The sequence below is a fragment of the Canis lupus genome, chromosome 16 (assembly GCF_011100685.1).
Source record: "Canis lupus familiaris isolate Mischka breed German Shepherd chromosome 16, alternate assembly UU_Cfam_GSD_1.0, whole genome shotgun sequence".
Taxonomy (NCBI): Eukaryota; Metazoa; Chordata; class Mammalia; order Carnivora; family Canidae; genus Canis; species Canis lupus.
In genome coordinates, this window is record NC_049237.1 from 15,292,034 (window position 1) to 15,319,445 (window position 27,412).

General features: G+C 61.2%; 1 protein-coding gene across 1 annotated transcript in view; it reads left to right on the top strand.

Annotated features, from left to right (window-relative positions):
• SSPO (SCO-spondin) overlaps nt 1-27,412 on the top strand; it is a 51,067-nt gene that overhangs the window by 17,995 nt on the left and 5,660 nt on the right. The window contains 49 exon segments of the mRNA NM_001081710.2: nt 82-191; nt 754-901; nt 989-1,174; nt 2,401-2,487; nt 3,706-3,882; nt 4,143-4,286; nt 4,848-5,018; nt 5,102-5,266; nt 5,970-6,149; nt 6,267-6,389; nt 6,529-6,658; nt 6,761-6,886; nt 7,049-7,140; nt 8,069-8,242; nt 8,563-8,715; nt 9,522-9,774; nt 10,942-10,988; nt 11,162-11,332; nt 11,859-11,990; nt 12,204-12,349; nt 13,625-13,719; nt 14,315-14,367; nt 14,521-14,727; nt 14,861-15,031; nt 15,136-15,215; nt 16,198-16,367; nt 16,868-16,914; nt 17,030-17,221; nt 17,312-17,482; nt 17,759-17,959; nt 18,300-18,396; nt 18,503-18,702; nt 19,047-19,213; nt 20,242-20,402; nt 20,585-20,808; nt 20,964-21,005; nt 21,176-21,331; nt 21,851-22,060; nt 22,213-22,380; nt 23,085-23,216; nt 23,318-23,564; nt 23,827-23,979; nt 24,064-24,110; nt 24,299-24,643; nt 25,012-25,179; nt 25,756-25,886; nt 26,148-26,272; nt 26,493-26,539; nt 26,822-27,100. Of these exon segments, the coding sequence (NP_001075179.2) occupies nt 82-191; nt 754-901; nt 989-1,174; nt 2,401-2,487; nt 3,706-3,882; nt 4,143-4,286; nt 4,848-5,018; nt 5,102-5,266; nt 5,970-6,149; nt 6,267-6,389; nt 6,529-6,658; nt 6,761-6,886; nt 7,049-7,140; nt 8,069-8,242; nt 8,563-8,715; nt 9,522-9,774; nt 10,942-10,988; nt 11,162-11,332; nt 11,859-11,990; nt 12,204-12,349; nt 13,625-13,719; nt 14,315-14,367; nt 14,521-14,727; nt 14,861-15,031; nt 15,136-15,215; nt 16,198-16,367; nt 16,868-16,914; nt 17,030-17,221; nt 17,312-17,482; nt 17,759-17,959; nt 18,300-18,396; nt 18,503-18,702; nt 19,047-19,213; nt 20,242-20,402; nt 20,585-20,808; nt 20,964-21,005; nt 21,176-21,331; nt 21,851-22,060; nt 22,213-22,380; nt 23,085-23,216; nt 23,318-23,564; nt 23,827-23,979; nt 24,064-24,110; nt 24,299-24,643; nt 25,012-25,179; nt 25,756-25,886; nt 26,148-26,272; nt 26,493-26,539; nt 26,822-27,100 (7,401 nt within the window).

Consider the following 27,412-nt stretch of genomic DNA (forward strand, 5'->3'; position numbering starts at 1 on the left):
TGGGGGCTGGAGGAATGGGCAGTGATGGTGGGCTGGGGGTGGGCTCATTCTTTCAGCTCTGACCCCTGCCCTACCCCCCAGGCATCATCACGCAGGGGGCTGGGTCGTTGGACCTGCTCCAGTTCAGCAGTGATGGTCTACACTGGCACAACTATAGTGACATCCTGCCTGGTAGCCTGCCCCCAGCCGAGGTACTGCTGCCCAAGCCTCCTGGGCCAGTGACCCACCATGCCTCTTTGTGGGTCCCACAGTCTTCGTCCTGGGGGCCTTCCAGTCTCCTGAGGGACATTCCTACCTTTGAGGCTTGTTGAACACCTGTCAGTAGCAGGGGCTGTCAAAAGGGTGTAGGAAGCAACCACAGTGGCTCAGGTGCAGGGCAAGGGTGCAAGCTCTGTGGAGGGAGGGGGGTAGGGTGACGTCAAATTCACTGAGGATCTCAGGGATCATTTCAAGAGCAGCTGAGATACAGCCTTGCCCTTTTGGGGTTTGTATCCCCCACGGGAGACAAGCCTCCTGAAGCGGGAGGAATCAGGCTATACCACGTATTGACTCTTAATTCTGTCTCTGGGGACACACCAGGGCCAGAACGCACAGCCTTAAGGGATCCTGATGATTAATGCCAGGAGAGCAGGAGCTCTTGGTTCCTTGAAGTTTGGGAGACTTGAATCAGGCGGGGTCTCTCAGCAGGGTCAGGGTGGCAGCTTGAAGAACAGGCCAGCCCGGGCCTGGTGAACAGGGCCCCTGTCCTTGCAGCTTTTCTCTAGGAACAGGGATGATGTGCGCCCCCCAGTGCAGATGTTTGGCCAGATGATACAAGCCCGGCATGTACGGGTGTGGCCCCACGTCCCCAGGGGTGACCACAGCATCTCCCTGCAGGTGGAGCTGCTGGGCTGTGAGCCAGGTAAAAGTACAGGTGGGCTGGGGGAGGGACAGCTTGTTGGGGGGGAAGCACTCAGCCATCCTCTCCCACCTGTGTCCCTGCTGGCAGCACCCCTGTGCCCAGAGGCTTGGCACCGCTGTGCCTCTGGTGAGTGTGCTCCACGAGGGGTGCTGTGTGACGGCATGAAGGACTGTGAGGATGGCTCAGATGAGGAGGGCTGTGGGCCCCACCCCGCCACCACTGGCAGGTATGGGGTACCCTGCTACCCAGCTCAGCCTCAGAGGGACCAGCCCTGTGACAGATGCTCTGCAACATCTTCAGCCCCGAGGTGCCCAGGGCCTTGTATACCAACTGCCTGTGGCTGGATGCCTTTGGAGGCCCCTGCCCACTATGGGAGTCTAAGATTCTATGCCATTTGCCTAGAGTCTGGAAGTTGGTGGTTTTCAAAATGTGGCCTTGGACCAGCAGCATTGGCATCCCCTGGAACTTACTAGCAATGCAGATTCTCAGGCCCCAGATCAGAACTACTGGGACAGATACTCGAGGGTGGGACCCAAAAATCTGTTTTACAAGTCCTCCAGGGGAGTTAATCATTGAAAACCACTGAGATACCATCACCTGTGTCTAGTCTTAGCAGGCAGTGCCTTTCTGGGGTGCCCCAGCCCTGCCCCCAGAGAGAGCACTGACCACCCTGCCCGCTGGGGACTCTGAGGTTGGGAGAGCCCCCCAGAGTCCCTTATTTTTCTTCTCAGAGTCTGGTCCACGGCCAGGACCCCAGCACTCTCCACCCAGCCCAGGGAGGTGAGTGGGGACCTGAGGCCCAGCACATGGGGTGTAGGGCATGGGGAGTCCCTGCCCCAGGGCCTCTGCAGCCATGTTCCCTCACCCTGCAATCCTCCATCTCTTCACTCCTGCAGCCAGCACTGCCTTCCTATGCGTCCCTGGTCTGCTCTTGCGGTTGGCCTCAGCCTGTGAGCCTCCTGGGGTCCAGCCCGGTTCTGGCTGCCAGAGGGGCAGAGACGCACAGGGCAGATGCCTGGCCTGGAGGAGTCTGGGAGACAAGAGAGGTCTTTGGCCTGGGTAGTGGCACCAGGGCATGAGGCACTCGGAGCTGGGAAGAGCCCTACTTGTCCCTGGGGTCCCCAGAGTTCTGGAAAAGGACGGAAGGATGAGGGGGTTGTATAATGTGGAGATGAGAGGTAGGCATTTCCTCTGGAGAAGAGCCTGGTCAGGAACCCAGCAGGGAGAGTGATCGCAACACTGAGGCCCACCGGTGTGGATGCTGGGGGAAGATGGGGGTTTGAGGGGCAAGAGCCGAAGCAGGATCCTGAGTGGGGCAGTGAGAATGACCCCTGAACTCCCAGGACCAGGGGGGGTCCAGCCTGGAGGTGTGTGGGGGAGTAAGGCTCTGCTCTCAGCTCTACCCTGCACTTTGGGGACAGGAGAGGGGCCATGGGCCCCAGGTGCTTCCCAGTGGGAATGAGACGTGGATGCCTAGTCGCCAGGCAGAGCTGCCTTAGGGCCCAGGCTGAGCCCTCTCCATCCACAGGGTCTGACAGAGGCTGAAGGCTGGCATCCCTGGCAAGGGTCACCCATACCCCCCACAGGTATGTGCACAAACTCCAGGCCCCTCGTCCCCAGCCCCCAGGGCAAGGGACCTTACATCTCAGTAGTCAGTTTCCTGGCCCCTGGCGTCCCTCACTGGAGTAGGGTTGCCTCCAGAGGGAAGACCTGGTCACCACGCCTTGGCCAAATCCTGCCCCTGCTCGCCCTCCCAGATTCCAGGGTTGGATGCCCCAGGCTGGCTCCCAGGGCTGAGCCTGTGCCCTGCTGTATGGCTGCTGTCCCCAGGCCCCTGGCCAGGACAGGTCTCCCTGGGGCTGTGGAATGCTGCCTGGCCCCACTGCTCCCTCATGAAGGCAGCCGGGCACCCCTTTCTGAAGGGTCTCTAAGTGGGCACAGGGAGGTTGGGGTCACCAAATTAGCATGTTCCTAAACTGGCCAAGGAAGGAGCTCCCTGCTGGTTACATACCAGCCTTCCTGAGCTGTCACCTGGGCGTGAGCCCAAGGCCAGTTGTCTCACAGCAAGGCAAGGAAGGGGTGGGCTGTCATGGCAGTCAGCTGTGTCCTGGAGCTGGTCTCCTCCCTTGGGAGACGTTGGGTTTGCCTCACCACCTGCCCAGTCTCCATTTTTCCATCTGTAAGACCAAGAGGTCTTATAGACAACGTGCACAGCCCTTTCTGGTAAGCTCCAGCAGAAGCCGTCCAGGAGCCTGGTTGGCCCATGTTTCTGTGTCTTTTGTGAAAAGCAGATGAAGCAACTTGTACCATTGCTTGAGTCTGTAGCACGCAGACTATGTGATGAATTCTAATGTCATCCTAAATCTGCTTCTAGAAAAATGACTGTCTTTTAACACTAATCTCTTGTTTCAAACCCCTTTCTGCTGTAGCTTCCAGGGTGTCATTGGGTACAGGGCCTTCAACATTGTCCTGTCACTTTTACTTGGAAGCTGCCATGTGTGTGTCCTTGAGAGGAGGGTACATCTCTCAGCTCAAAACAAAAGCTCATAACAAAACAAAACAAAAAAAAAAAAACAAAACCAAAACTAAGCTCTTTTTTACTTTCATGGAAAACCCTCTTGTGTTCCTTGGACCAAATCCCACTTCATTTGTGGTCTGAAGGCCCTCAGAAGGTAGGGTGTGGTCTGGTCTTACCCTGCACCACCCCCAGCCCAGCCCGGAGACCCTTGGGAGAACCTGTTGTCTGCTTCATCTCATGGAAGGGGAGTGGGCGGGTCTCACCCCTCTCCCTCCTGCACCCACAGAGAAAGGGCCAGTGACTCAGGTCCCAGGCTCTGAGGCTCCTCGCTTGAGTCCTAGGGAATCTGTGCAGACCAGGACCACACCCTCCCCAACCCAGCCTGAGGCCACATCCCCAGGACCAGGAATGGCAGCCGTGACAGTGCTCCCCAAGTACCCAGAGACTCCAGGGGCCCCTGCTGGTAAGATTCTGTGATCTTCTACCCACTAAGTCCACACATCCCAACAACGTCCCTGTTGGAGAGACAGAGGCCCCAGGAGGCTAGCCACTTTGCTCAAGATCACACGGCACGAGGGCAGGGTTTTGGGAGGACCTAGGGCCAAGCCTCCTGATGCAGGAAGTGGAGGCACAACAACTGTCAGGAGGAGGGAGGTGGGGGGCTGAGGGACGGAAGGCGTGGTGGGCAGGTGTCCCATCAGCTGGCTGCAGTGGCACCCACAGGCCAGAGTGTCACCCTGGAGCCCTTCCCGCCAGTGTGGTGCAGCCCAGGCCAGGTGCCCTGTGAGGTGCTGGGCTGCGTGGAGCAGCAGCAGGTGTGCGATGGGAGGGAGGACTGTCTGGATGGCTCTGACGAGAAGCACTGTGGTGAGCAGGGGCCCTTGGGGAGGGTTTGAAGTCACAGGGGTGGCAGTGGCAGGAGGGCTTTAGATTTGGGGAAGTCTCTGCCCCCTGTTCCTAGCTCCTATGGGAAGGAACCGTGAGAGGCTGGAGGGGAGCAGAGAGTAGAAAGAGTGGGTAAGAGCCAGGAGTGTGTGTGTCTTTGCAGATGGACAAGAGGGCAGGAGGGATAGGTCTTAGGTCCTAGCCTGTTTCACAAACCCTGTCTGATCTTTGAGGAGATTCATCCATTAATCCAACCATCTATCCATCCATCTGTCCATCCATCCATCCACTCACCCATCCATCAGCCAGCCAGCCTTCCAACATACATTCAGCCACCCTATCCGTCATTCTTTATCCATCCATCCATCCATCCATGATCCATCCATCCATCTATCCAACATGCATGAGAAGCTTCAGGAGGAAACAGAGGCAGGACCTCTGGTCAACAAGCTGTTCTGCTCGTGGTCTGAGGCAGAAGGGGCTCAGTCTATCAGCCGGTCAGGAATCACTTACGTGGCTCCCTTCCCCCGACCTCGCGGGCAGTGGGCCCTGTGCCCTTCACGGTGCCCACCACGGCCCTACCCGGGCTGCCGGCCTCGCGAGCCCTCTGCTCCCTGAGCCAGCTGAGCTGCGGTAGTGGTGAGTGCCTGCCGGCTGAGCGGCGCTGTGACCTGCGGCCCGACTGCCAGGATGGCTCTGACGAGGATGGCTGTGGTAGGTCCCTGGCAGGGACGCCTCTGAGGGCCCCGCTCCTGCGTGAGCCCCGCTCTGAGTCTTGCACACCTGTCCCCTTGCAGTGGACTGCAGGCTGGCGCCCTGGTCTGCCTGGAGCAGCTGCAGCCGCACCTGCGGGCCGGGCCTCGCCTCCCAGCGCCGGGACGTGTTGCGGCCTTCCCTGCCCGGGGGCAGCTGCCCATCCGACAGGCTCCGCAGCCAGCCCTGCTTCGTGCAGGCCTGCCCAGGTAACCGGCTCCCTGGCCTCCTCCCCTGGGTGGGACACCTGCGGTGGGCTCCCATCCAGACCCATACCGGGGAGGACAGCCTTGATCTCTTGGGGACCCCAGGGTCCAAGCTCCTATCCGGGACTCTAGGAGAACAGCCCCTTCCGATGTCACAGCCTTGTACCTCCAGAGGGCTAATCAGGGAGCCTGCCCCTGGCCCTGCCCTCTTCCTGCCCGAGTGGCCCTGGATGGGTCTCTGACTTCCTCAGTGTGGGAACTAGAGCCCAGAGGCGGTCCCACTTCAGAGTGAGGGTGTTACCAGGCTGTGCCCAAGGCCTCGTAGACCTTTCGTTCTGTAGATCTGAGGGAACAGTCCCCACCTTGCCTCTGCATTGCAGAGCGGGGCACTGGGGTCTCTGGAACCCCCACCCCTGGCCTCCTAACCTGGTTTGTGTCTGCTGCCACCAGGAGACGCTCTGCTCCAGGACTCCCACATCCCAGCCCCTTCCAGGGACCAGAGCCTTATCCTGGGAGGCACCTGGAGGTCTTTACTCAGATCCCCCCACCTAGCGGAGGTTTCCTAGTGGAGAGGAAGCTGTGGTGCTGCCCTAGGCCACCTAGCTGGCCACTGTCCAGGTCCTCTCTGCTCAGCCTGGCTTTCTCCTGCACAGTCTGTGTCTCCTCGGGCTGCCCTGCTCCACCTCCATTCTTTCTTCCCACACAGTGGCTGGGGCGTGGGCTGTGTGGGGGCCCTGGGGGCCCTGCAGTGTCTCCTGTGGGGGTGGCCATCGGAGTCGCCAGAGGAACTGTGTGGACCCCCCGCCCAAGAATGGTGGTGCTCCCTGCCCTGGGGCCTCCCAGGAGGGAGCACCCTGCAGCTTGCAGCCCTGCACAGGTGACACAGGTGAGGGAGCTGGGCCCTGCAGGGGCATCCAAAGATGGGGCCCCGTGGGGGTGGGGCTATGGGGAAGGTCACTGGGCCTCCTGTACCCACCCTGCCTAAGTGCCCATCTCCCGCCAGACTGTGGGCTGGGCCGTGTGCATATTAGTGCTGAGCTGTGCCAGAAGGGGCTTGTGCCACCGTGTCCACCCTCCTGCATGGATCCTGAGGCCAACCGAAGCTGCAGCGGGCACTGTCTGGAGGGTGAGGCACACCCAGCAAGCAGGAGTGAGGCGGGCGGAGCCCTCAGGGGGAGCGTGGGATGCTTGCTGGCCCTCAGTCTCCAGCCTCCCCTCCCACTGCCCCCCACTTGGGGCTGAGTGTCCTCCTGCCTGTACCCTAGGATGCCGCTGCCCCCCTGGGCTCCTCCTCCACGATGCTCGCTGCCTGCCCCTCTCTGAGTGCCCTTGCCTCGTGGGTGAAGAGCTGAAGCAGCCAGGGGTGCCCTTCCTCCTGGACAACTGCAGCCGCTGGTGAGGATGTCTGCTCTGGTGGGGAAGGCCTAGGTCAGGGGACCGGCCCCTCCCCACCCCCCTTCCCAGTCCTGACCTCCTCTGCCTCCCTCTCCCTTGCAGCCTGTGTGAGAAGGGGGCCCTGCTGTGTGAACCAGGGGACTGCCCCGTGCCCTGCGGCTGGTCAGCCTGGTCTTCCTGGGGTCCCTGTGACCGCTCCTGTGGCTCTGGAGTGAGGGCCAGGTTCAGGTGTGCGGGGTGGAGCCATTGGTGGGGGCAGGGGGAGGAGTATGAGAGAATGAAGGGAAGGGGTCATGGAGGGAGGGTGGTGGCTGGAGGACCCTCGAACAAAGAAGACAGGAGTGAGGGCAGGATGAGGACAGTGGGTGCTCAGGCTGCGTCTCCCCCCAGATCCCCTTCCAACCCACCGGCTGCTTCCGGGGGTGCCCCGTGTGAAGGCAACAGTCAGGAGCTGCAGGCCTGCCATGTGGAGTGCGGGACAGGTATGGTCAGGAGCCAGGATCGACCCAGGATGCGAGGGCCTGCTACCCACCCCTCAAGCACCCCATGCCTGCCTCCCTCCTACTAAGTCCTGCCCTAGGAATACAGCGTGACCGACCCCGCTGCATGGTGGTCAGGGCGGCCTTCCAGTCCAAGAGGCCCTGGAAGTAGCCTTGACACATGAGGCTTGGTCGGGGACAAGACAGAGGATGGGGCCTGGGCAGCATCCTCTCCCCATGTAACCTGCCCGTGTGCCAAGAGCAGGCTGGTCTTGCGGGAACAGGGTGTCTGAGAGCAGGGGTGAAGCTGGTCCTGTTGGCCGAGTGTGTGAGGCTGGGGTAGCCAATCAGGAGGACACAGACGCCACACGAAGGAGCCCAGAGCGTTTCCCTCTCCCACTGCCTGGGGTCCCCTCTGGCAGAGCAGGTGCAGCAGAGACTGCAAAGCAGGCAGGTGGGGCGGAGGCAAGAATAGGAGTCAGGGGCGCAGGCGTGGCTCCATGGGGTCTGGGCCAGGCTTTTACAGCAGGGAAGGGAAGAAGGGGGCAGTGGGCCCTGACAGGTGTCTAATTGACAGTGTCTGTGGGGGCTTGGGTTCCCAGCATTGAAGCTGAATGAAGGACAGGTGTTTAGAAGACTCTGGAAGAGTTGATCTGGGGGAAAATGTGAGGGTGGGTAGTGGACATGAGGTGCCAGCCGGGCCCATAGATAGAGGTGTGGCCTGAGCTGGAGCTTGGCTGAACAGGAGGCTGTGCTTTGAGAGTGAGACCCGGGCTGAGTGGTGGGGGTCCCAAAGGGGCAGAGGCCATGTCTGAACCCAGAGAGGCACTCCCCATCTTTACAAGTCCATCTTAGACCCGGCCCAGTCTCCCAAGTCTCTCAGCCCTGCAAGGACTCCTGTGCAGGACCCCTGTGCCCTCTTCCCCTCCAGAGGTGCTGGGCTGGACCCCCTGGGCGCCCTGGTCCTCCTGTTCCCGGAGCTGCCTTACCCTTGGAGGAGGCCCCGGTTGGCGCAGTCGTTTCCGGCTCTGCCCCAGCCCCGGGGACACATCCTGCCCAGGAGAGGCCACCCAGGAGGAGCCCTGTAACCCCGCTATGTGCCCAGGTATGCCCCCCCTCTGTCCCTGGGGTGGGTTGATCACTGGGGTGGGATGAAGAGCGAGGGGAAGAATGACCCCTTGGGCAGATTCTGAACACCTGGGACGGGAGGAGGCAGAGGGACTAGAGCAGACCTGTTGTCCCAGAGTTTCTCCTCCAGCCCCACCCTGGGATTAACAGGGTGGGCCTAGTCTGCAGGGGTGCTTGGGACAATCCTAGCTGAAGCTACAGTTGAGATTCTGCACACAGCCCCGGCCCTCCCGTGCCCCATCCCCTGCCCACATCTTTGCTCGCTTGCATGGTGATAGACTTGGCTCTTCCCGACAGTGCCAAGCACCTGGGGTTTGTGGGCTCCCTGGTCCACTTGCTCAGCCCCCTGTGATGGAGGCATCCAGATACGTGGGCGCAGCTGCTCTGGGGACCCCGAGTGCCAGGGACCTCACAGCCAGACCAGGGATTGCAACACACAGCCCTGCACAGGTGCAACCTCCCCCAGCCCCTGCCCTTCTCTACCCAGCCACACCCAGCCAGCCCCTGGCCTTGACCTCTCTTCACCCCACCTTCTCACATCACTGACCTCTGGCTCCAGGACGGGCCCTATCCTGAGCTAAGAAACTGCGGAGCTTCCTGGTCTCCGTCCTCTGGCTCCTGTGCCCTGAGGACCAGGCACGGGCTGCAGCCCAAGGCTCAGGCTCTTTGCTCCTCCCTGGCCAGTCTCCTTCCCAGGCATGTGGCTAAGGAAGTCAGACTAGCCTTCGGGCAGAACCACTCACTGCAGGAATTTCGAGAAGCAGAGCCAGCCCTTCTCTAGAAACCCCTGGCCCCGTGTCCCTCTCCTTTTTCCTTTGAGCCCTGCTCCTGGCCCAGTGACTGCTCTGCTTTCAAGGATATTTGTGTTGGGGCACCTGAGTGGTGCAGTCTGTTGAGCGTCCGACTCTTGACTTCAGGCCCAGATCTCATGGTCTTGGGATTGAGCTTTGATTCCTCTCCCGGTGTGCCTCCCACCCCCCCATCCCCCCTGCAATAGAAATAAATCATTTTTTAAAAAAAGGATATTTGTATTAAAGTCAGCCAAAGCTATGAATCTACCAGCAACCTCCCAGACACGAGAGCAAGCCTACGGGGGGCTGGGGGGGGGGGGTGGGTCGTGGAGAGTGAGAGGGGCTTCCTCTGGCTTCTCACTCCTGCTCCCCCCACCCCAGTCACCTGCCTGCAACTTCCCCTCACCCCTCCATCTCCTGACCCTTTCCTGCCCATGCTGAGACCTGCTCTGTCTTCTTGTCCAGCTCAATGCCCGGGGGACATGGTGTTCCGCTCAGCAGAGCAATGCCAGCAGGACGGGGGCCCCTGCCTTCAGCTGTGCCTGGCTCAGGCCCCGGGGGTAGAGTGCACCAGCTTCTGTGCCCCTGGCTGCACCTGCCCCCCTGGCCTCTTCCTGCACAATGCCAGCTGCTTGCCCCGTAGCCGGTGTCCCTGCCAGCTGCATGGGAGGCTCTACCCACTGGGAGCAGTGGCTCTGCTGGACTCCTGCAACAACTGGTAGGCCTCCGACCCCCAGTGAGGGGTGGGGGGCATGGGGGGGTTGCTTGGTGGCTCCAGGGGTGGATAGGCCTGGACACACACACCGGGGGTCAAGCTGGTGCCAGGCCTGGGCCCCAGGGATACCAAGGCGGGTGAGACACCTGGCTGGGCATCTGTGGGGAGTCTCAGGCTCAGACAAGGGAGTTGATTTGGGAAGGGAGTAGGGGCTGGAGAGGGTCCTCTAGCCTCCCCTTCCAGTCACCTCCACTTCCCTTTCCTGGGTGTACTTCCTACCTGGGATCCACTTGATTTCTGCTCAAAGATCTCCCGGCTCCACGCTGACCCCGTGCCCTGCCAGCAGGGGACGCACTCCCCCATTCTTTCCGCATTTTCTGTTTTCCTTTTCTTACGTTTAAATTCATTTTCTCCATCTTTCCTACTCCTCTTCCTTTTTCTTCCCCATCCCCTGCCCCCCCACCCATGATCCCCTTCGGCTTCCTCTCCCCCACCGCTTCCTCTTTGGCTTTTTCTTTCTTACATTCTTTTTCTGGAAATTCCCTGTGTTTGAGCAGTGGGCTTTAAAACGTTGATTAGAGGGGCACGTGGGTGGCTCAGTGGTTGAGACTTAGGCTCAGTTTGTGATCCCGGGGTACTGGGATTGAGTCCTACATTGGGCTCCCCAAGGAGCCTGCTTCTCCCTCTGCCTATGTCTCTGCCTCTTTCTGTGTCTTTCATGAATAAGATCTTTAAAAATATATAAATAAAATAAATAAAAAAATAAAACATTGATTAGAGAAAAGTAAAAGGAAAGAAAAGTTCATACTTCTTCTTCCCAAAGATTCATGCTAGGGTCTACTCTTTCTAAATCGCTTCTTCCTGGCTCTGCGAGCTGTTCAGAGTCCTTTCCAAACTGTAACAAATGCAAACAGAATGCAAGTTAGGTAAAGGTGACTCTCTGATCAAAGTGAGAGACAAATGACAGCGCTGTGCCTGGGGCCTTGGGTAGTTTACTGGGTGGGACTGGGTGAGAGGGCCTGGACGAGAATCCTCAGCCGCCTCATGAAGTTCAAGGGAAACACGGGGCAACTGGACATGGTGGTGCCTGTCGCTTCCCCCTGGGGACAGGTGCGTTGAGCTGCACAAGGCAGGGCCTGATTGTGGCCACAACGGGTCCTCTCTCTGCAGCACCTGTGTGTCTGGTGAGATGGTGTGCACCTCGGAGCCCTGCCCAGGTACCCTTGATGCCCAGGAATCTGCAGTGGTGGGTCCTCGGGGACCACAGAGGCTGCTGGTCCCTTCAGATCAACCCCTGGGCTGTGGATGGTGCCCCAGGGAAGTTGGGGACTGGGGATGACCTGACCTGGCTTCACACCTACTCTGCCCCTCCCCATACCCACCCTGGCAGTGGCCTGTGGCTGGAGCCCCTGGACCCCATGGAGTCTCTGCAGCCGCAGTTGCGACGTGGGCATTCGGCGGCGCTTCCGGGCAGGCACTGCGCCTCCAGCTTCCTTTGGGGGTGCTGCATGCCAGGGCCCCAACATGGAGGCCGAATTCTGCAGCCTGCGGCCGTGTCGGGGTAAGAGCTGGGACTGAGGCCCTCAGAACCCTCCAGAGAGGAGGCAGGAACATCCCCAGTCACTTCCCCATACCCCCAAAAGATGCTAGGAAGTGTCCCCAGAGAGCCCCAAAACCCTTCCCTAAGGGGTCCTCTGTGGAGGCCAGCCCTGCTCCAGGCAGAGGAGTGAGGCCTCCTGAGGTAGGCTGTAATGCTGCAGGTGTGAGAAGGGAGGGGTGCCCTAGGGTGTGGGGGGGGGGGGCTGTTGATGCTGAAGGTGTGAGAAGGGAGGGGCACACTAAGGTGTTTGGTTGGGGGGGGCATGATGCTGCAGATGTGAGAAGGGGGCACCTTAAAGTGTCTGGGTGGAGCGGGGCCATGATGCTGCAGATGTGGGAAGGGAGGGGCACCCTAGGGTGTCTGGGTGGATGGGGGGCCGTGATGCTGCAGGTGTGAGAAGGGGGGACGCCCTAGGGGGTCTGGGTGGAAGGGAGGACAGGGGTGAATGTGGGATGCAAGACCCACAGTGACCTGGCTGCCACCCCAGGTCTTGGTGGGGAGTGGGGCCCCTGGTCTCCGTGCTCTGTGCCCTGCGGCAGTGGCTACCGGAACCGCACCCGAGGCGGTGGCCTGCCTGGCCTTCTAGACTTCTCCAGCTGTGGGCTGCAGCCCTGTGCAGGTGAGGGCGGCACCCACCTCCTCCACTGCGCCTCGGCCCTCAGGAATCATCCCACCCTATTAACCCCTCCCTGTCACCCCAGGTACCCCTCTGAGTTCCCATGCAGCCCTGTGACCTCCCTGGCCCCACCTAGAGCCAGTGCCTCTCCTGGGTTGGGAGCCCCGGGAAGAGTCAAATGTGCTGGGGCTGGGCTACCAATTTCTGTGTTCCCAGGGCCCGTGCCTGGCATGTGTCCCGGGGACAAGCGGTGGCTGGACTGTGCCCAGGGTCCTGCCTCCTGTGCAGAGCTCAGTGCACCTCCAGGGATTAACCAGACCTGCCACCCCGGCTGCTACTGCCCATCCGGGACACTCCTGCTGGTGAGCTGACTTCCTTAGGACCCAGGCAGGGGCAGAATCAAGGATACAGGGCTTCAGGGTTGAAAGGAAAAGCACTGAACTCAGGGGTCACAGCTCAGCTCTGCCAGCAGCCGGCAGGTGACCCTGAGTGAGTCACATTCATGCCTCCACGAGCCTTTCTTGCCATTTGTGAAATAGTGATAGGTCTAGAAGATCGTTATGATTCATGCCTACTTGAGCTGCTCTCTTCTCTTACGTTATCATTATTTATTGAGTGCCTTGCTCACTTAGTTTTAGAGGGGCTACGCCATAGGGAAAAAGCAGACTCTGCCCTCGAGAAGCCTCTAGTCTGGGGAAATCAGACCCAGAGCACCTCGAATGAGGATAGAACCATTCTTACACAGGAAGTGAGCTTTGCATATTGTGGAGCTCGGGATGCAGACTGGCGGGGGCTGGGTTGGTGGCAGTGGGCTTCCTGGAGGAGGTGATCCTGATGAGACTGTCAGAGACTTCAGAGTGTGGAGAGCAGCTGTGGGAAGGCAGTGGGAAGGCAGTGGGAACCAGGTTGGGAAATGAGGCGGGCGCCATGAAATCTGGACCAAAGCTCAGGGGGCGGTGGGGAGGGTTTACAGAGGAGCTGCTGAAGCCCAGGGTGTGGGCAAGGGGCCAGACTCCAGGGGGGTCTGGGTTCAAATCAGACTCTTCTACTAGGAGCTCTGTGACTTGGGGCTGCATAGTCTTGTGCCTCAGTTTCTTCCTTTGTCAAATTGGGGTAATAATGTACTTAGCCACCGGAGTCTGTAAAATGCTGACGTGTCTCCCAGGGCCCGGCTCACACCTCAGTACAATTTGATCTTTGAATCATGTGCTGATGGATGGCAATTTTTTAAAATTTGGGACACTAGCAACTTTTGTCCAAACTCCTTGTGTGTATAATTCACCGGTTTAAATTTCCTTGATGAAAATGTGGCATTTTTTTTTAAAACATCATTGCTATATGAATTGCTCGTTTTGTATTTTGTTGGCTGATTTTGTGGGCATTTGACAGTTCAGTTTCCTGTCCTGCAATTGGAGATGGTCTTTTGCTCCAGAAATAGGGATCCCTGCCCCTCCTGTAACCGCTGGCATGGATTTCCCCATGAGCGGCCATGGGAGCAGATGGGCTGTTTGCGGAAGGAGCATGGGTGGGGTTCGAGGGTGGGAGCCTGAGAAAGGGTGCTGGGTTCTCATGGTGGGGAACAGGTTGGGCCAGACCTACCTGGAAGCCAGAAGATGATGGAAGGTTTTTGGTTCCAGAACAACATATGTGTGCCCTCCCAGGACTGCCCCTGTGCCCACGGTGGGCGCCTTTATCCCCCAGGCAGTGTGGTGCTTCGTCTGTGTGAGAACTGGTAAGGACCCCCCACCCATGGCCGTGACCTGAGAGCACCCTGCCATCTCCCCACGCAGCACCAGGGGGCTGTGGAGACCCCTCCACCCCCTTGGGCACAGCTGTCCAGCTCCCCGAGGCCCTTGCCCACGCCCTCCGTGCCCATCTTTTCTCTCCCCACCTGTCTTGGTCTGTAGTGTGTCGCAACAACACAACAGACCTGAGGCTGGTGTTCTCACACATCAGGAGACTAGAAATCAAGGCTCGAAGTGTCAGCGGGGTGGTTCCTCCTCAGGGCTGCCAGGCAGAGTCTGCTCCAGGCCTTTCTCTTGTGTGGCTGCTGGTGATCCTTGGGGTTCTGGGCTGTGGCTGCATCCCTGCGATGTGCCTCCACGTGGCCACCTTCTTGTGTCTCCATGTTGATCCTCTCTGTGCCGGGTCCATGTTTCCCTTTGTATAAGGACACCAGTCATATTGGACCAGGGCCACCCTGACACCCTCACTGTGACTTGATCACCTCTGTAAAGACCTTGCCTCCAAATAAGGTCACATCCTGAATCCTGAGTGTTCAGGCTTCAGCCTGTGACAGCACCCTGACCTCTGCTGCTTTCTTCCAGCTCCTGTGTTTCTGGGCTTATCACCAACTGCACCTCCTGGCCCTGTGAGGAGGGTGAGAAGGGGGCCCCATACCCGGCTCCCTACCAGGGGAGGAAAGCACCTGGGCAGAGCAGGGGGGAAGGGAGGAGGGTGCTCTGCCCAGGCCAGAACCTCTGGCCTGTGCTCACTCCATCCTCGCTCTGCCTTTCCCTCCTGTGTACCCCAGGTCAGCCCCTGTGGTCACCCTGGACCCCATGGAGCGAGTGCTCTGCCTCCTGTGGCCCTGCCCGACGCCACCGGCACCGCTTCTGCACCAGGCCCCCCACCACGGAACTGACCCTCAAGGCGCCGCTATCTCCACCAAACCTGCCTACACCTCTGTGCCCAGGCCCCGACGCTGAGGAGGAGCCCTGCCTCCTGCCAGGGTGTGACCGTGAGTCCTCCGGTGCCCAAGACAGTGCATTCCACAGTCCATGGATGCCCGCTGCCTTGCCCCAGCTGGCCCCCAGCCCCCGCAAGACCCGCTGCCCCCTACAACTGCTTCCTTTCCTTTGCTGTCACGCCAGGAGCTGGGGGCTGGGGTCCTTGGGGGCCCTGGTCCAGCTGTAGCCGGAGCTGTGGGGGAGGCCTGCGGAGCCGGATGCGAGCCTGTGACCAGCCCCCTCCCCAGGGCCTGGGGGACTTTTGTGAGGGGCCTCAGGCCCAGGGAGAGGCCTGCCAGGCTCTGCCGTGCCCAGGTACCTGCCAGGAGCGAGGGGACGGGGGTCAAGGAGCACGACAGAGAGACAGGCCAGAGAGGGCCATGCACACAGCTCTCAGCCCATCCCGTCCCCTTCACCAGTGACCAACTGCACTACCATTCAGGGGGCAGAGTACAGCCCCTGTGGCCCTGCCTGTCCTCGCTCCTGTGACGACCTCGTGGTGAGTCTGGCTCCCTCAGAATGAATGCCCTCCAGTGGCCCTGAGGGTCACTTTGCCGGAGGGCAGGGTATGGCTTTGGGTCACGACCCCTTTGGGCCTGGGGCAGCATAGCACTTGTAGGGAGGGGTGGGGTAGTGCGGCCCTGGGCTGGCTTCCCTTTGTTCTGGAGTGAACTTCACCCAGCAATCTTGCGTTCATCACATCAAGCCTTTCTGAATGCAAAGACTGTTTTACAAAAATAGCATAAACACGTGCGAAGGGGGGAATGAGCCCATGATGTCATCTGAAACACTACGAGCATTACGGTGTGTGGATCATGACTCTGAAGGTACATGTGTGTGCACGCATGTATGCATCCATGCCCTGGTGGGTGTGACTTCACAGAACACCTGCCCAGGATGCTGGAGAGGGACAGAGGCAAGATACAAGGGGCCCCTGAGCACGGAGCCTACAGTGCGGGGAGGAAGCTGACCTGGATCGGGGATGCTCAAGGGATGGTGCCCTGAGGTCTGCTGCGGGGGTCTAAGAGGGGTCAGGGTGAGCAAGGAGGAAGAAGGGCCAATACCTGGCTCCTGGCTCCCCCAAGGGACCCCAGCACCTTCCCAGGTGACCCCCTGCCCAAGCCAGCTTTCTGTTGCCATGCTTCCTACGTTCCAGGGAGGTCAGGGATGCCTTGGTTCCCAGGCACTGACCAGGTCCCCCATTGAACCTTCCACAGGGTTCACATTTGGAGGACACCCTCCTTACCCCCTTACCCTCGCCCAGGGCAGACCTTCTCAGGCTCTTGTCTCCTCTCCCCACTCCTCCCCTCGGGAGGGGACGAGCAGATACTGTATTTGGACAGAATGACTGTGAGCTACCTCCTCCTTCACTTCATCGTTCCCATGGGGCTCTGCGCTGACTCCCCAGTGCACCCCTCCCTGCCCCCTCTGCCCTGTTTTCTGCTCACCCGAGCCCTCCCTTGCTGCCTCCCCACCCCCAGCACTGCGAGTGGCACTGCCAGCCAGGCTGCTACTGCCCTCCAGGCCAGGTGCTGAGTGCCGATGGGGCCTTCTGCGTGCAGCGCAGCCACTGTGGCTGCTTGGACCTGCTGAGCGGGGAGCGGCACCAGCCAGGGGCTCGGCTGCCCAGGCCCGATGGCTGCAACTATTGGTGAGCAGAAAGAGGTGCCAGGGTGAGGGCAGGGGGCACCTGAGCTCTCCTGAGTCTCAGCCAATGCAGGTTAGATTCCCATGATCCCTGAGAAGATGCAGGCAGGGACTCTCACCCCTGTCTAATAGGTGGGGAAACAGGCTCTCTGGGAGACATGGCAGGCTGGGGCTGGGTGTGTGCTTGGAGTGGATGGAGGGGTGATAAGCATGGTGTTTCTGCTCACCGTCTGGCCCCAGCCAGCAGCAGACTACCTATGGTCATCCCCCAGTAGGACACATCAGCCAGCGACCAGCAGGGAGCCACAGGACACCTAGAGGCCCCTGAATAGGACAGGGAGCAGGGTCTGGAGGCCCAGGAGAATGGAGAGGTAGCATCTGATCCCCTGAAGGGGAGGAGGGGGTATAGGGGGAAGGGAATAGGCAGGTTAGGAGGGGTACATGTGGAGGGCACGGGCAGGGCTGAGACGCTGCCCTCCTTCCTGTCCTGCATGCCCTGCCTAGCACCTGCTCAGAGGGGAGGCTGAACTGCACAGACCTGCCTTGCCCAGGTACGTATGTCCCAGCTCAGAGGAAGTGAGGAAAAGTGGCCAGCATCACTGAGAGGGCTGGGACCAGGGAGGAGATGCCTGTGCCCCAGTGCCCTTCCACCACTGTCCCCTTCAGTGCCTGGTGGCTGGTGTCCATGGTCGGAGTGGACAGCATGCTCCCAGCCCTGCAGGAGCCAGATGAGGACTCGCTCCAGGGTCTGCACCTGCCCTACTCCTCAGCATGGGGGGACCCCATGCCCCGGGAAAGCAGGGGAGGCAGGGGCCCAGCATCAGAAGGAGGCCTGCCCCAGCTCCCCCGACTGCCCAGGTGAGATGCCCCCACTAGTCTGCTCAAATCTCAATAGGCCAGGCACCTCCCAGGCCTCCTAGGGCAGATGGTTCTGTCTTCCTGGCACAGTGGATGGAGCCTGGAGCCCCTGGGGACTGTGGTCTCCCTGTGACCCGTGCCTGGGGCAGTCCCATCGGAGCCGGGCGTGTGTCTGGCCCCCAACCCCGGAGGGAGGCAGGCCCTGCCCTGGGAGCTACAGGCAGAGTCGCCCTTGCCAGGACAATGCCACACAATGCACAGGTGAGGGTTTCTGCAGAGATCTGGGAGGGTCCCCTTATAAGGCTAGGGAGACACTGCCTCTGACCTTTGACCCCAGCATACACTGGCATGTCACTTTCTTTGAGGAACAGTCCTTAGATCATTCACCCCGTAATCCTGGGGCAGGGTGGAAGGTCAGAGCAGGTGGGTGGCAGGGGTAGGGGTGGGGGACGTGGCAGGAGGGCTTGTCACCTTTGTGCTGGGATCCTTCAGGATGGGCCCCTGCTCATCACCCTCTCTGCTTCCCTTCTGCCACAGACTGCGGGGGTGGCCAGGGTCTTCTCCCCTGTGGGTGGCCCTGTCCCCGCTCCTGCCAGGACCTGTCTCCTGGGAGTGTGTGCCAGCCGGGCTTGACGGGTTGCCAGCCCAGCTGTGGGTGCCCCCCTGGCCAGCTGTCCCAGGATGGCATTTGTGTGCCTCCTGCCCACTGCCGCTGCCAGTACCAGCCTGGAACCATGGGTCAGTGCTTCCCTTTGCCCTCTCCCAGTGACCCCCAAGCACAGCAGTGCCCTCCTGCCTGGCCTCTACCCCTCTGCCCCCCAGAGGCCCAGCCTGGAGCTATAGGATGGGAACGGGCCACCTGTCCTCTCCAACGCTCCTGGAGTTAGTCTCCCATGCGTCCCACAGCATTCCTGGCCTGCTCCGGGTTGGGGCTTCCATCTCCCAGGCCCGGAATCTGGGGCATCACAGGGTGAAGGCTGATAGGGAGGGAGGAAAAGGCAGTGGGGCAGGAGGAGGGATTCAGGGTTGGCGAACACACTGAGCTATCTGGGGTCCCCCACCCTCCTCATGCCTTCAGGGATTCCTGAGAACCAGAGCCGGTCAGCGGGGCCTGGGCTCAGCTCCTGGGAGAGCCTGGAGCCCGGAGAGGTGGTAACTGGGCTCTGTGACAACTGGTGAGCTGAGAGAAGCAGGGAGGGACTGGGCTGCAGAGCTGGGCAAGAGGGCTCTTGGGGGAGCTGGCCAGGGTCCTGCTTCTCAAGCCCCCTCCCTTGTCCCCAGCACCTGTGTGGAGGGCATCCTGCGCTGCCAGGAGGTGCCTGGCTGCCCTGGCCCTGGTGTGTGGGGTTCTTGGGGCCCCTGGGAAGACTGCAGTGTTTCGTGTGGAGGTGGGGAGCAGCTTCGTTCCCGGAGATGTGCCCGGCCCCCCTGCCCTGGGCTGGCCCGCCAGAGCCGCACCTGCCACACCCAGGTCTGCAGAGGTGAGTCCCAGCCCAAGGGTCACCCTGGACGGTCCAACTTAGGTTGGATTCCCCTGTTGGCCTTTGACACGGACACACCTGTGTCTTTGCCTTCCTCATCCCATCCACCCAGCCCTGTATGCTGCCCTTTCGGGCCGGTGATGGACAAGTAGAGGAGGGAGTAGCCAGATTCAGGGAGGGGAGTGTGTGGGAGGGTGTGACATGGACCCCGAGGGGCATAACCCAGGGAGGGGACTGCTGACCCAGCTGCGGAGCCCCAGGAGCGTGGGCAGTGGGGTGGGTGGAGAAGGGCCATCTAGGGCTGCGCGGGGCAGCGCTGGGCACTGATGCAAAGATTACCCCAGAGGCAGGCTGCCCAGCTGGACGTCTGTACCGGGAGTGCCAGCCCAGTGAGGGGTGCCCCTTCTCCTGCACCCACGTCACGTGGCAGGTGGGCTGTTTCTCCGCTGGCTGCGAGGAGGGCTGCCACTGCCCCGTGGGCACCTTCCAGCACCGCCTGTCTTGTGTCCAGGTCAGAACCCACTCAGCCAGGAGCCCAAGGCCCCCGCCTCCCCTCCCCTGCCTTTCCTCCCTCTCCCCTGCAGCTGCTCACCCCCACAGACCCTGTGTGACCCCAGGCTGGCATTCAGCTCCCAGAGCAGACTCTGGGGAGACACTGCCTCAGGATGTCGCTGGTTCCCTGGAATGGGGACCTTGCTCTTCAGCAGCAGCTCTCCCTGGCTCCCAACTCCAGGTGGAGCTGTCCATGACTGACGGGCGGCCAGGTGCCCCCTCTGGCTCCTCGATGCCCAGCAGCTGGCAGTCGGGCTCCCCACGCCATTCAGGCCACAGCAGGGAACCGTGGGTCCTCACTGCCCTCCTCTCCCTGCCACATCCCTGTGGGGAAGCATATCCCTCCCTTTACTCTGGCTGGCCCCAGACTCCTTGTCTCCCGCTGTGGGGTCCAGACCGCAGACAGGTGCCAACAGTGCTCTGCTGAGCTCTACAGATGCGTGGGGATTTCTTTCCCTGTCTTTAATCCTACTCTTGAAGCCAGTGCCCGGTGGCTGCCCCCAGCCAGAGTTCCAGAATGCCATGCCCAGAAGGGCCCGAGCAGCCACCTGGTCCCATCTGCTTGACTTTGAGCTGATGACACTGGGTGAGCTGCAGAGAAGAAAAGGGAACACTGAGTCACACACACGGACAGTTAGTTACTGGTGAAGCTAGGAGCCAGGTGTCTGTTTCCTGGCTGCTCCGTGTTCCCTCCAAGTGCCACCCTGTGAGGGCCTCTGCTGACCCTGCCTGGGTCCCGTGCGGGAAATCCACTGGCCATTCGGGTCAAGCTCGTAGGCCACTAGTCCCTTATGTTCATTCCCCTGACTCAGGGAAACAGTCCCACTTGCTCCAGGGAATGCTCTTCTGGGGCCCAAGCCCTTCCCTGCTGCCACCAAGGAGCCACTAGGAGCCTTCCTCCCCAACCCCTTGGAGGCAATGCACAGGTGCAGAGATCTGGCACCTGGTCTGTGTGATTGCACCTCCTCCTCTGCTCCCACCCACCAGGAGTGCCCCTGTGTGCTGCCAGCCTCACTGCTGCGGGAGCTGGGGGCTGCGGGTGCTGACCCTGGGGCTCGTCCACCTATTCTGGGAGAGGATGGTGGGGCCCTTGGGCCTGGGGATGAGTTGGGCTCAGGCCAGAGCCTTCGTACAGACTGCAGTAACTGGTGAGGGGATGGTGAGAGTGGGGGAGGTTTGGAATAGGGGGTGGGTGTTGGCTGCTCCGCCCCTGCCCGGCCTGACTACCAGCTCCATCTCTTCACTGTCCAGGGGGTGGAGACCCTTGCCCACACCCCTTCCTCTCAGAGTCTGTCCTGCGCAGCCACTCAACCCCGTGCCCTTTCCGCAGCTCCTGTGTGCATGGGAAGCTGTCTTGCTCCGTGGGGGACTGCTCTGAGGCTGCTGATGGCTTCAGTCCCTGGGGGCTGTGGGGCCCATGCTCCCGCTCTTGTGGTGGGCTGGGCACCAGAACCCGCAGCCGCCAGTGTATGCAGCCCTCCCTGGCTCCAGGCAGCCTGGGTTGCAGTGGGCCCCGCCAGGACCTCAAATACTGCCTCAGCCCCGACTGCCCAGGTGAGGGAATCGGGAAGTGCAAGTCTGGCTGTGTTTGGGGCCTCAGGGTCCACAGGAGACCCAGCTGAGGGAAGGGCTGAATCAGATAGCAGTGGTTTGGTCCTGGTGTACTGCACACTCAGAAGCATCCTGAACAGGGCTTTTCTTTGGCACAGGGGCTGGAGAGTTCACAGTGGAGCCAGTAACAAGCATTCCAGGTAGCCCAGACTCCTTGGGTCCCAACCCCTGACTGCCTCTACCCCTCCCATGTGGCCTCTCTTTGGGAAGAACACGCTCAGGACCTCCTCCCTTCCCAGCCCTGCTTCCTGGGAGTTCAGGAGCCCAGGGTTGACTCAGCAGGAGATGCCTCTCCCCCTTCTCCCTGCAGGCGGCTGGGGCCCGTGGTCTCCATGGTCCCCCTGCTCTCACACCTGCACAGACCCCACGCACCCTGCTTGGCGCAGCCGCACTCGCCTCTGCCTGGCAAACTGCACTGGGGGTGACGCTTCACAGGAGCGCCCTTGCAACCTGCCCTCTTGCACAGGTGTGCCTCCAGTCTTGACCTCTGACCTGATCCATGTCTGAACCACGGCCATCCCCTCTAACCCCATCATCCTCCTTCCAACAGCTCACTCTGACCCCCAGCCCATGTCCAACCTCCAAAACCCTTTAAGCAGATACTGAGTTCTGAGCACGATATCTAATCATGAATCCTTGCATGACTCTGGGCCCGGGGGTGCTCTGTGCAGCCCTGGCAGCTGCTGGGGAGCCCAACAAACACCAGCACATCCTCCCTTATGTGTGTCCTCAACATTCACCCAATTTCCCACCCAGATCCCTCAGCATCCCTGTGAGTCTGGGACCACTGCCCCTTGTGAGAGTGGGGACACTGAGGCCTAGTTACCAAAGTCCCACAACAGCCAGTATTAGACCCTCAACACAAACCAAAAGTCTGGATGAGGTCACGGCTGGCCCAGCAGATGAGGAGGGCCGCACCCAGGCTGAGGTCGAGGAGTCAGGGCTGGCTCCAGCTCAGCTTCGTTCCTCCTGCCCTGGCCCGCAGAGCCATCCCCGTGCCCCAGCCCTGGCTGTGTGGCCGGGAACTGTTCCTGGACTGCCTGGGCTCCGTGGGAACCTTGCTCTCGAAGCTGCGGGGTAGGCCAGCAGCGCCGACTACGGGCATACCGTCCCCCGGGGCCCGGTGGGCACTGGTGCCCGGACATCCTGACTGCTTACCAGGAGCGTCGCTTCTGCAACCTGCGGGCCTGCCCAGGTGAGAAGGACTGGTGAGGACCAGAGCATGCCCTTCCCTGGCATCACGTGCCCCTGTGGCACTTCCAGGACCCTGCCCAGGGCTCCTGGTCTATGGAAGGGGCCGCCTGCCTGAGCTAGATCCCTCATGAGGTCCTTCTCTCTTCCACGCAGTGCCTGGAGGCTGGTCACGCTGGAGTTCCTGGTCCTGGTGTGACCGGAGCTGTGGGGGGGGCCGGTCCCTGAGGAGCCGCAGCTGCTCAAGCCCCCCGCCCAAGAACGGGGGTGCCCCCTGTGTTGGGGAGAGGCACCAGTCTCGGCTCTGCAACCCCTTGCCCTGTGGTATGGCAGTGGGGATACCACATCCCAGTGGCCTTTGCCCTTGGCACGGGTCTTCCCATGCCCCTCCTAATTTAATTTCCATGATGCCTTGTGGCAGAGACCCTCACCAGCCAGCTGAGGAAACTGAGGCCCACAGGGGTAGATGGCGGGGTCTGGCACTGGGTGGGGGGGTACTCGCTCAGGTAGGGGGTGCCCTCCATGGACCAGGCGCAGTGTTGCTTGGAACCACCCAGCAGGTCAAGGCTTTTGGAGGATTTGAGGGTTCCAGTCCTGAGTGCAGCTGCACCTGGGGTGTGGACAGAGTCAGACATGCTCCTCCCACCTTCTGCTCCAGTTATTGGTCCTTCTGAGCTCTGGGGGCCCCAGGGACCCTGGTTACTCTTGTATGGCCTCCAGGTGAATACAGAGGAGCCAGGTAGGTGAGCATGTTGGCTTCACAAATTCAGTCCAGGTCAACAGCATGTATTGGGTGCCAGGGTAGGTGCTGGGATCCCCTGGGTAGGTGAGAGGAACTCCCTGGCACTCAAAACGTCCCAATCCCGGGGGTCTCCCCAAGGCCTCTTGTATCTGTGGGCACCAACGTGGGGTGAAAGATGGGAGTATAGCTTCACAGAGGTAAGAGTGGTTCCCGGGCAGGCAGGTGGAGTGTTTCTGAGCCCCGGTGCCCAGAGCCCTCTTGACTCTGGTCTTCCCCATCTGCCCAGAGGAGGGCTGCCCAGCAGGCATGAACATGGTCAGCTGTGCTGACCGCTGCCCCCGCCACTGCTCAGACCTCCAGGAGGGGATCGTGTGTCAAGATGGCCAGGCCTGCCAGCCGGGTTGCCGCTGCTCTGAGGGTAGGAGCTGCCCTGGCCCCGTGGCATGTCACAGCGGCTCAGTGGGAAGGCAGGTGGGAGCGGGGTGCCAGCACAGCTCTGGAGGGCCGCCTCCCCCGCAGGCTTCCTGGAGCAGGACAGTGGCTGTGTGCCAATTGAGCACTGCGAGTGTACAGATGCCCAGGGCCATAGCTGGGCCCCGGGCAGCCGGCACCAGGAGGCCTGCAACACCTGCACCTGCCAGGCTGGGCGGTTCTCCTGCATGGCTCAACCCTGCCCACCACCTGCCCACTGTGCCTGGAGCCGCTGGTCAGCCTGGAGTCCCTGCAGCCGCTCATGTGGGCCCGAGGGGCAGCAGAGCCGCTTCCGGTATGGGGCTGGGCCAGGCTGGCATCCCCTCCCCAACCCTGGTCTGCTGCTGCCCGGACTCAGTCTCCCTCTCTGATATGGAGGTCCTGGATCCTGCCCCCTACCCCGTGGCATACCCTCTGTGTCCTGGCCCCAACTTTTGTCCCTGGTCATCCTTGCTTTCTTTAGCCACCCCAGGTTTGCCCATCAGGTGTCTCACCAGGAGGTGAGTGAAGAGGGACCCTGGGTGTCTCTCACCTTCTCTGCCCCGGGCCCCACCCAGGTCCTCCACCTCGGGCTCATGGGCCCCGGAGTGTCGGGAGGAGCAGTCCCAGAGCCAGCCCTGCCCTCAGCCCCCATGCCCACCCCTGTGCCTGCATGGTGGCCGCCTCCACACGCTGGGGGACAGCTGGTTGCAGGGCGAGTGCCAGCAGTGGTAAGCTGGGGCAGAGGCAGGGAGGGGTGGTCCATACTGTCCTGCCCTATGGCAGCATCCCTGAGTCCAGGCTCCTCCTCACAGCTCCTGCACCCCGGAGGGCATCATCTGTGAAGACATCGAGTGTGCAGGTCTGGGGTTTCGTACCAGTCCCACCTCCCCTCACCCTCCTAGCTTCATGCTGGCCATTTGCTTGCGTTGTGTTTCTTATTTCCCTCCCAGCCCTATTTATAGCTGCCACCCTCTGTACGGACCTCGCACAGCCCTCGGGGCCTTTGCTCCCTCCAGTTTCTCTAACCTCATCTGTGCCCTCCTACAGTCCCTGGGGCCTGGACGCTGTGGTCCCCCTGGTCTGAATGCTCTGTCTCTTGTGGAGGTGGAAACCAGCTTCGCACCCGGGGCTGCATGGCCTCGGGTCTTGGCCACAGCAGAGCCCCCTGCCTGGGCCCTGGCACCCAGACCCAGCGCTGTGGACAGCAGCCTTGCCTGGGGCTGCTGGAGTCCTGCTCCTGGGGCCCCTGGGGGCCCTGTTCCCGCAGCTGCGGCCCAGGCCTGGCCTCCCGCTCTGGGTCCTGCCCCTGCCCACTGGCTGAAGTCGACTCTACCTGCAATGGCACCTTCCTCCACCTGGACACGCAGGCCTGCTACCCAGGACCCTGCCTGGGTGAGTGTGCATGGTGTAGCCAAGCCCCATCACCTGTTCCCTGCCTCGGGAAAACTCAGGGAGTAATGTGATTTCCCAAACCCCAGATTCTACCCCCCAAATGTATATCTATCCCCCTGATATTTTGTCTAGTTTCTTTTCTCTTGTCACCATCTCCTCCCTTGAGCCCTTTGGGCTGTGCCCCTCACTGCTGGGTGATGGGACCTTGCTGCTGGGTGATAGGGAGCACAGGGGATCAGGACTTGTCTGAGCTCCCTTTTGCTCTTGCCCTGTGCAGGGTGTTGGCTGGGTTTGGGAGAAGAGGGGAGGGGTGGGAGGGAACAGAGGCTGGAGGAGCCAGGCTGGCATCCCCCCACCTTGGTCCCCAGAGGAGTGCGTGTGGAGCAGCTGGAGCAGCTGGACACCATGCTCGTGCCAGGTGCCCGTCCAGCAGCGCTACCGGCACCAGGGTCCAGCGCCCGGAGGGGCCGGGGAGAGGCCTCCCTGCACACGACTGGACGGCCACTTCCGGCCTTGCCCAGTCAGCAACTGCTCTGGTGAGGCGCCGGGAGCAAGAAGCTAGACAACTGAGCCCTGGCAGGGCCTCCCAGCTCCTCTCCGAGCAAACATGCATGCCCCTAGGCCCTTGGAGCAGGTGCCCTTGCCTGCACTGACCCTTGCCCTCTGCAGCCCAGTTACTCTCCTGCCTCACCCTCAACTGCTGTCACCTTCAGCTGCTCCTTCCCCTCCCAGCTCTGCTGTGATTTCCCCACTTTGTAGCTGCTGGCTGTGTCCACGTGTGGTGACGCCCAGGCACAGAAGTCTTGCCCACCCCCTGTGGTAGCCACCTTCTCGTCTTCCATCTGCCAAGCCCAGGAGCGCCTGCCAGGCCCCTAGTTCCCCGAGGCCCCATCCTCCCTCTATGCAAGCTATGTGGCTCTCCAAGGCCCAACCCTCACAACCCTTCCTAGAGGCACCCACAGCAACACTAGTCAGTCCTTACCGGCCTCATGGGGACAGGTTTACAAGGAGCCCCTAAGGGGCCTTGGTGGGATCCTGTACTGTGTGCTTTGGGCTCAGCGGGGTGGAGGGTGTCTCTAGGCTGTCACCAACCAGCCTCTGGTCCCCCACAGAGGACAGCTGCCCACCTCCCTTTGAGTTCCAGGCGTGTGGCTCCCCCTGTACCGGGCTCTGTGCCACATACCTGAGCCATGGGCTCTGCCAAAACCTGCCACCCTGCCAGCCCGGCTGCTACTGCCCTGAGGTGAGGGGTGGGACTGGGGGGGGGATGTGCCCCAAGAGAAGGGGGTCTCTGTCCCACTCCTGCACTTCCTCCCCTCTGTGATGCCTCTGTGACACCCCTCCCCACGACACCTTTTAAGAGTCCCTGGCGTTTGGCCTCTTGCCCATGTGCCCATCCATTTGCTTAGTAAATCATCACATGTACCTGCTGCGAGCAGACACAGTACTGGCACTAGGGTACAGAGGTGGCTGCCACACAGTGGCCGTGTCCCCTTCTGCTCAGGGGCTGCTGGAACAGGCTGGGGGCTGCATTCCCCCAGAGCAGTGTAGCTGCCTACACATCACAGGAGAAGGAGCCAGGGTCACCCTGGCTCCCGGGGACCGCCTGCAGCTGGGCTGCAAAGAGTGGTGAGTGATGAGGGTGGGGAGGTAGCATCAGAGGACTGGGGCCAGGGAATGGGGAGTGGGGAGGCCCCACAGGGAAATCCCCCAGGCCCCGGGCCCAACCCCAACCTCGTCCTGCTCCAAATGAGCCCAGAGCTCAGGTCACCCCTACGTGAGCCCTCCAACCACTGCTCTGGGCCGAGTCTTGGCCCCCCAGTCCTACCATAACCACCCCTTCCCACAGTGAATGCCAGCGCGGAGAGCTGCAGTGCACCAGCCAGGGCTGTCAAGGTAACTCTGGGCTTGAGAGACCATCTGTCCTCATCCTCATTTGCCTAGGATTGGGGGGGGGGGGAGGAGGTTCTTGGATCTGGAACTCTTAGTGCTGGCACCTGACAGTCCCAGACACACCAGGCCAGCTGGTCACCCCACTGTGGCTCCCCCATACCTCCTACAGCCTTTCCTGTTTCCAACCCTTCCTGGTCATAACTAGAGCTCCTCCCTCCCATCCACTGGCGTCTGTGGTCTGGGGGAGGGTCACTGGGAAGGATGCCCACTCACTGCCCTTCCTAGGTCTTCTGCCTCTGAGTGAATGGTCTGAGTGGTCACCCTGTGGGCCCTGCCTGCCCCGTGGTGTGCTGGCTCCTGCCTCCAGGACTGCTCTGGAGGAGCACTGGTCTCAGCACCCAGCTGGCCTCTCCCCCACCTTGGCCCCCTTGCTGGCTTCGGAGCAGCACCGTCATCGCCTCTGTTTGGACCCTGAGACGCGGAGGCCGTGGGCTGGGGACCCAGACCTCTGCACTGTACCACTCAGCCAGCAACGCCTCTGCCCAGACCCTACGGCCTGCCATGGTAATGAGGAGGGCAGAGATCAACAGGGCAGGAAGGAGCCTGAAATGAGAGTGGTGGGGGACCTCCCCAGGGGGGCTGGGCCATGCTGTTTATCTCAGTAGCCAGGCAGTTAACAGGCCTGCTAAGCCTCCTGCTTGCCTCCAGGGCCTGCTGGATTTCCCGCTGGGTGGGGCAGCAGCAGGGAGCATCCATGCAGCCGCTGAAAAGAGGAGGAAGGGTGCTTGAGGGGCTCAGGGCATGTCATAGTGTCTGTAGGGCTGGAGTAGAAGGTAGAAGCCAGAGGCAGAGGGGATGGGGGCCTGGGTACTGACT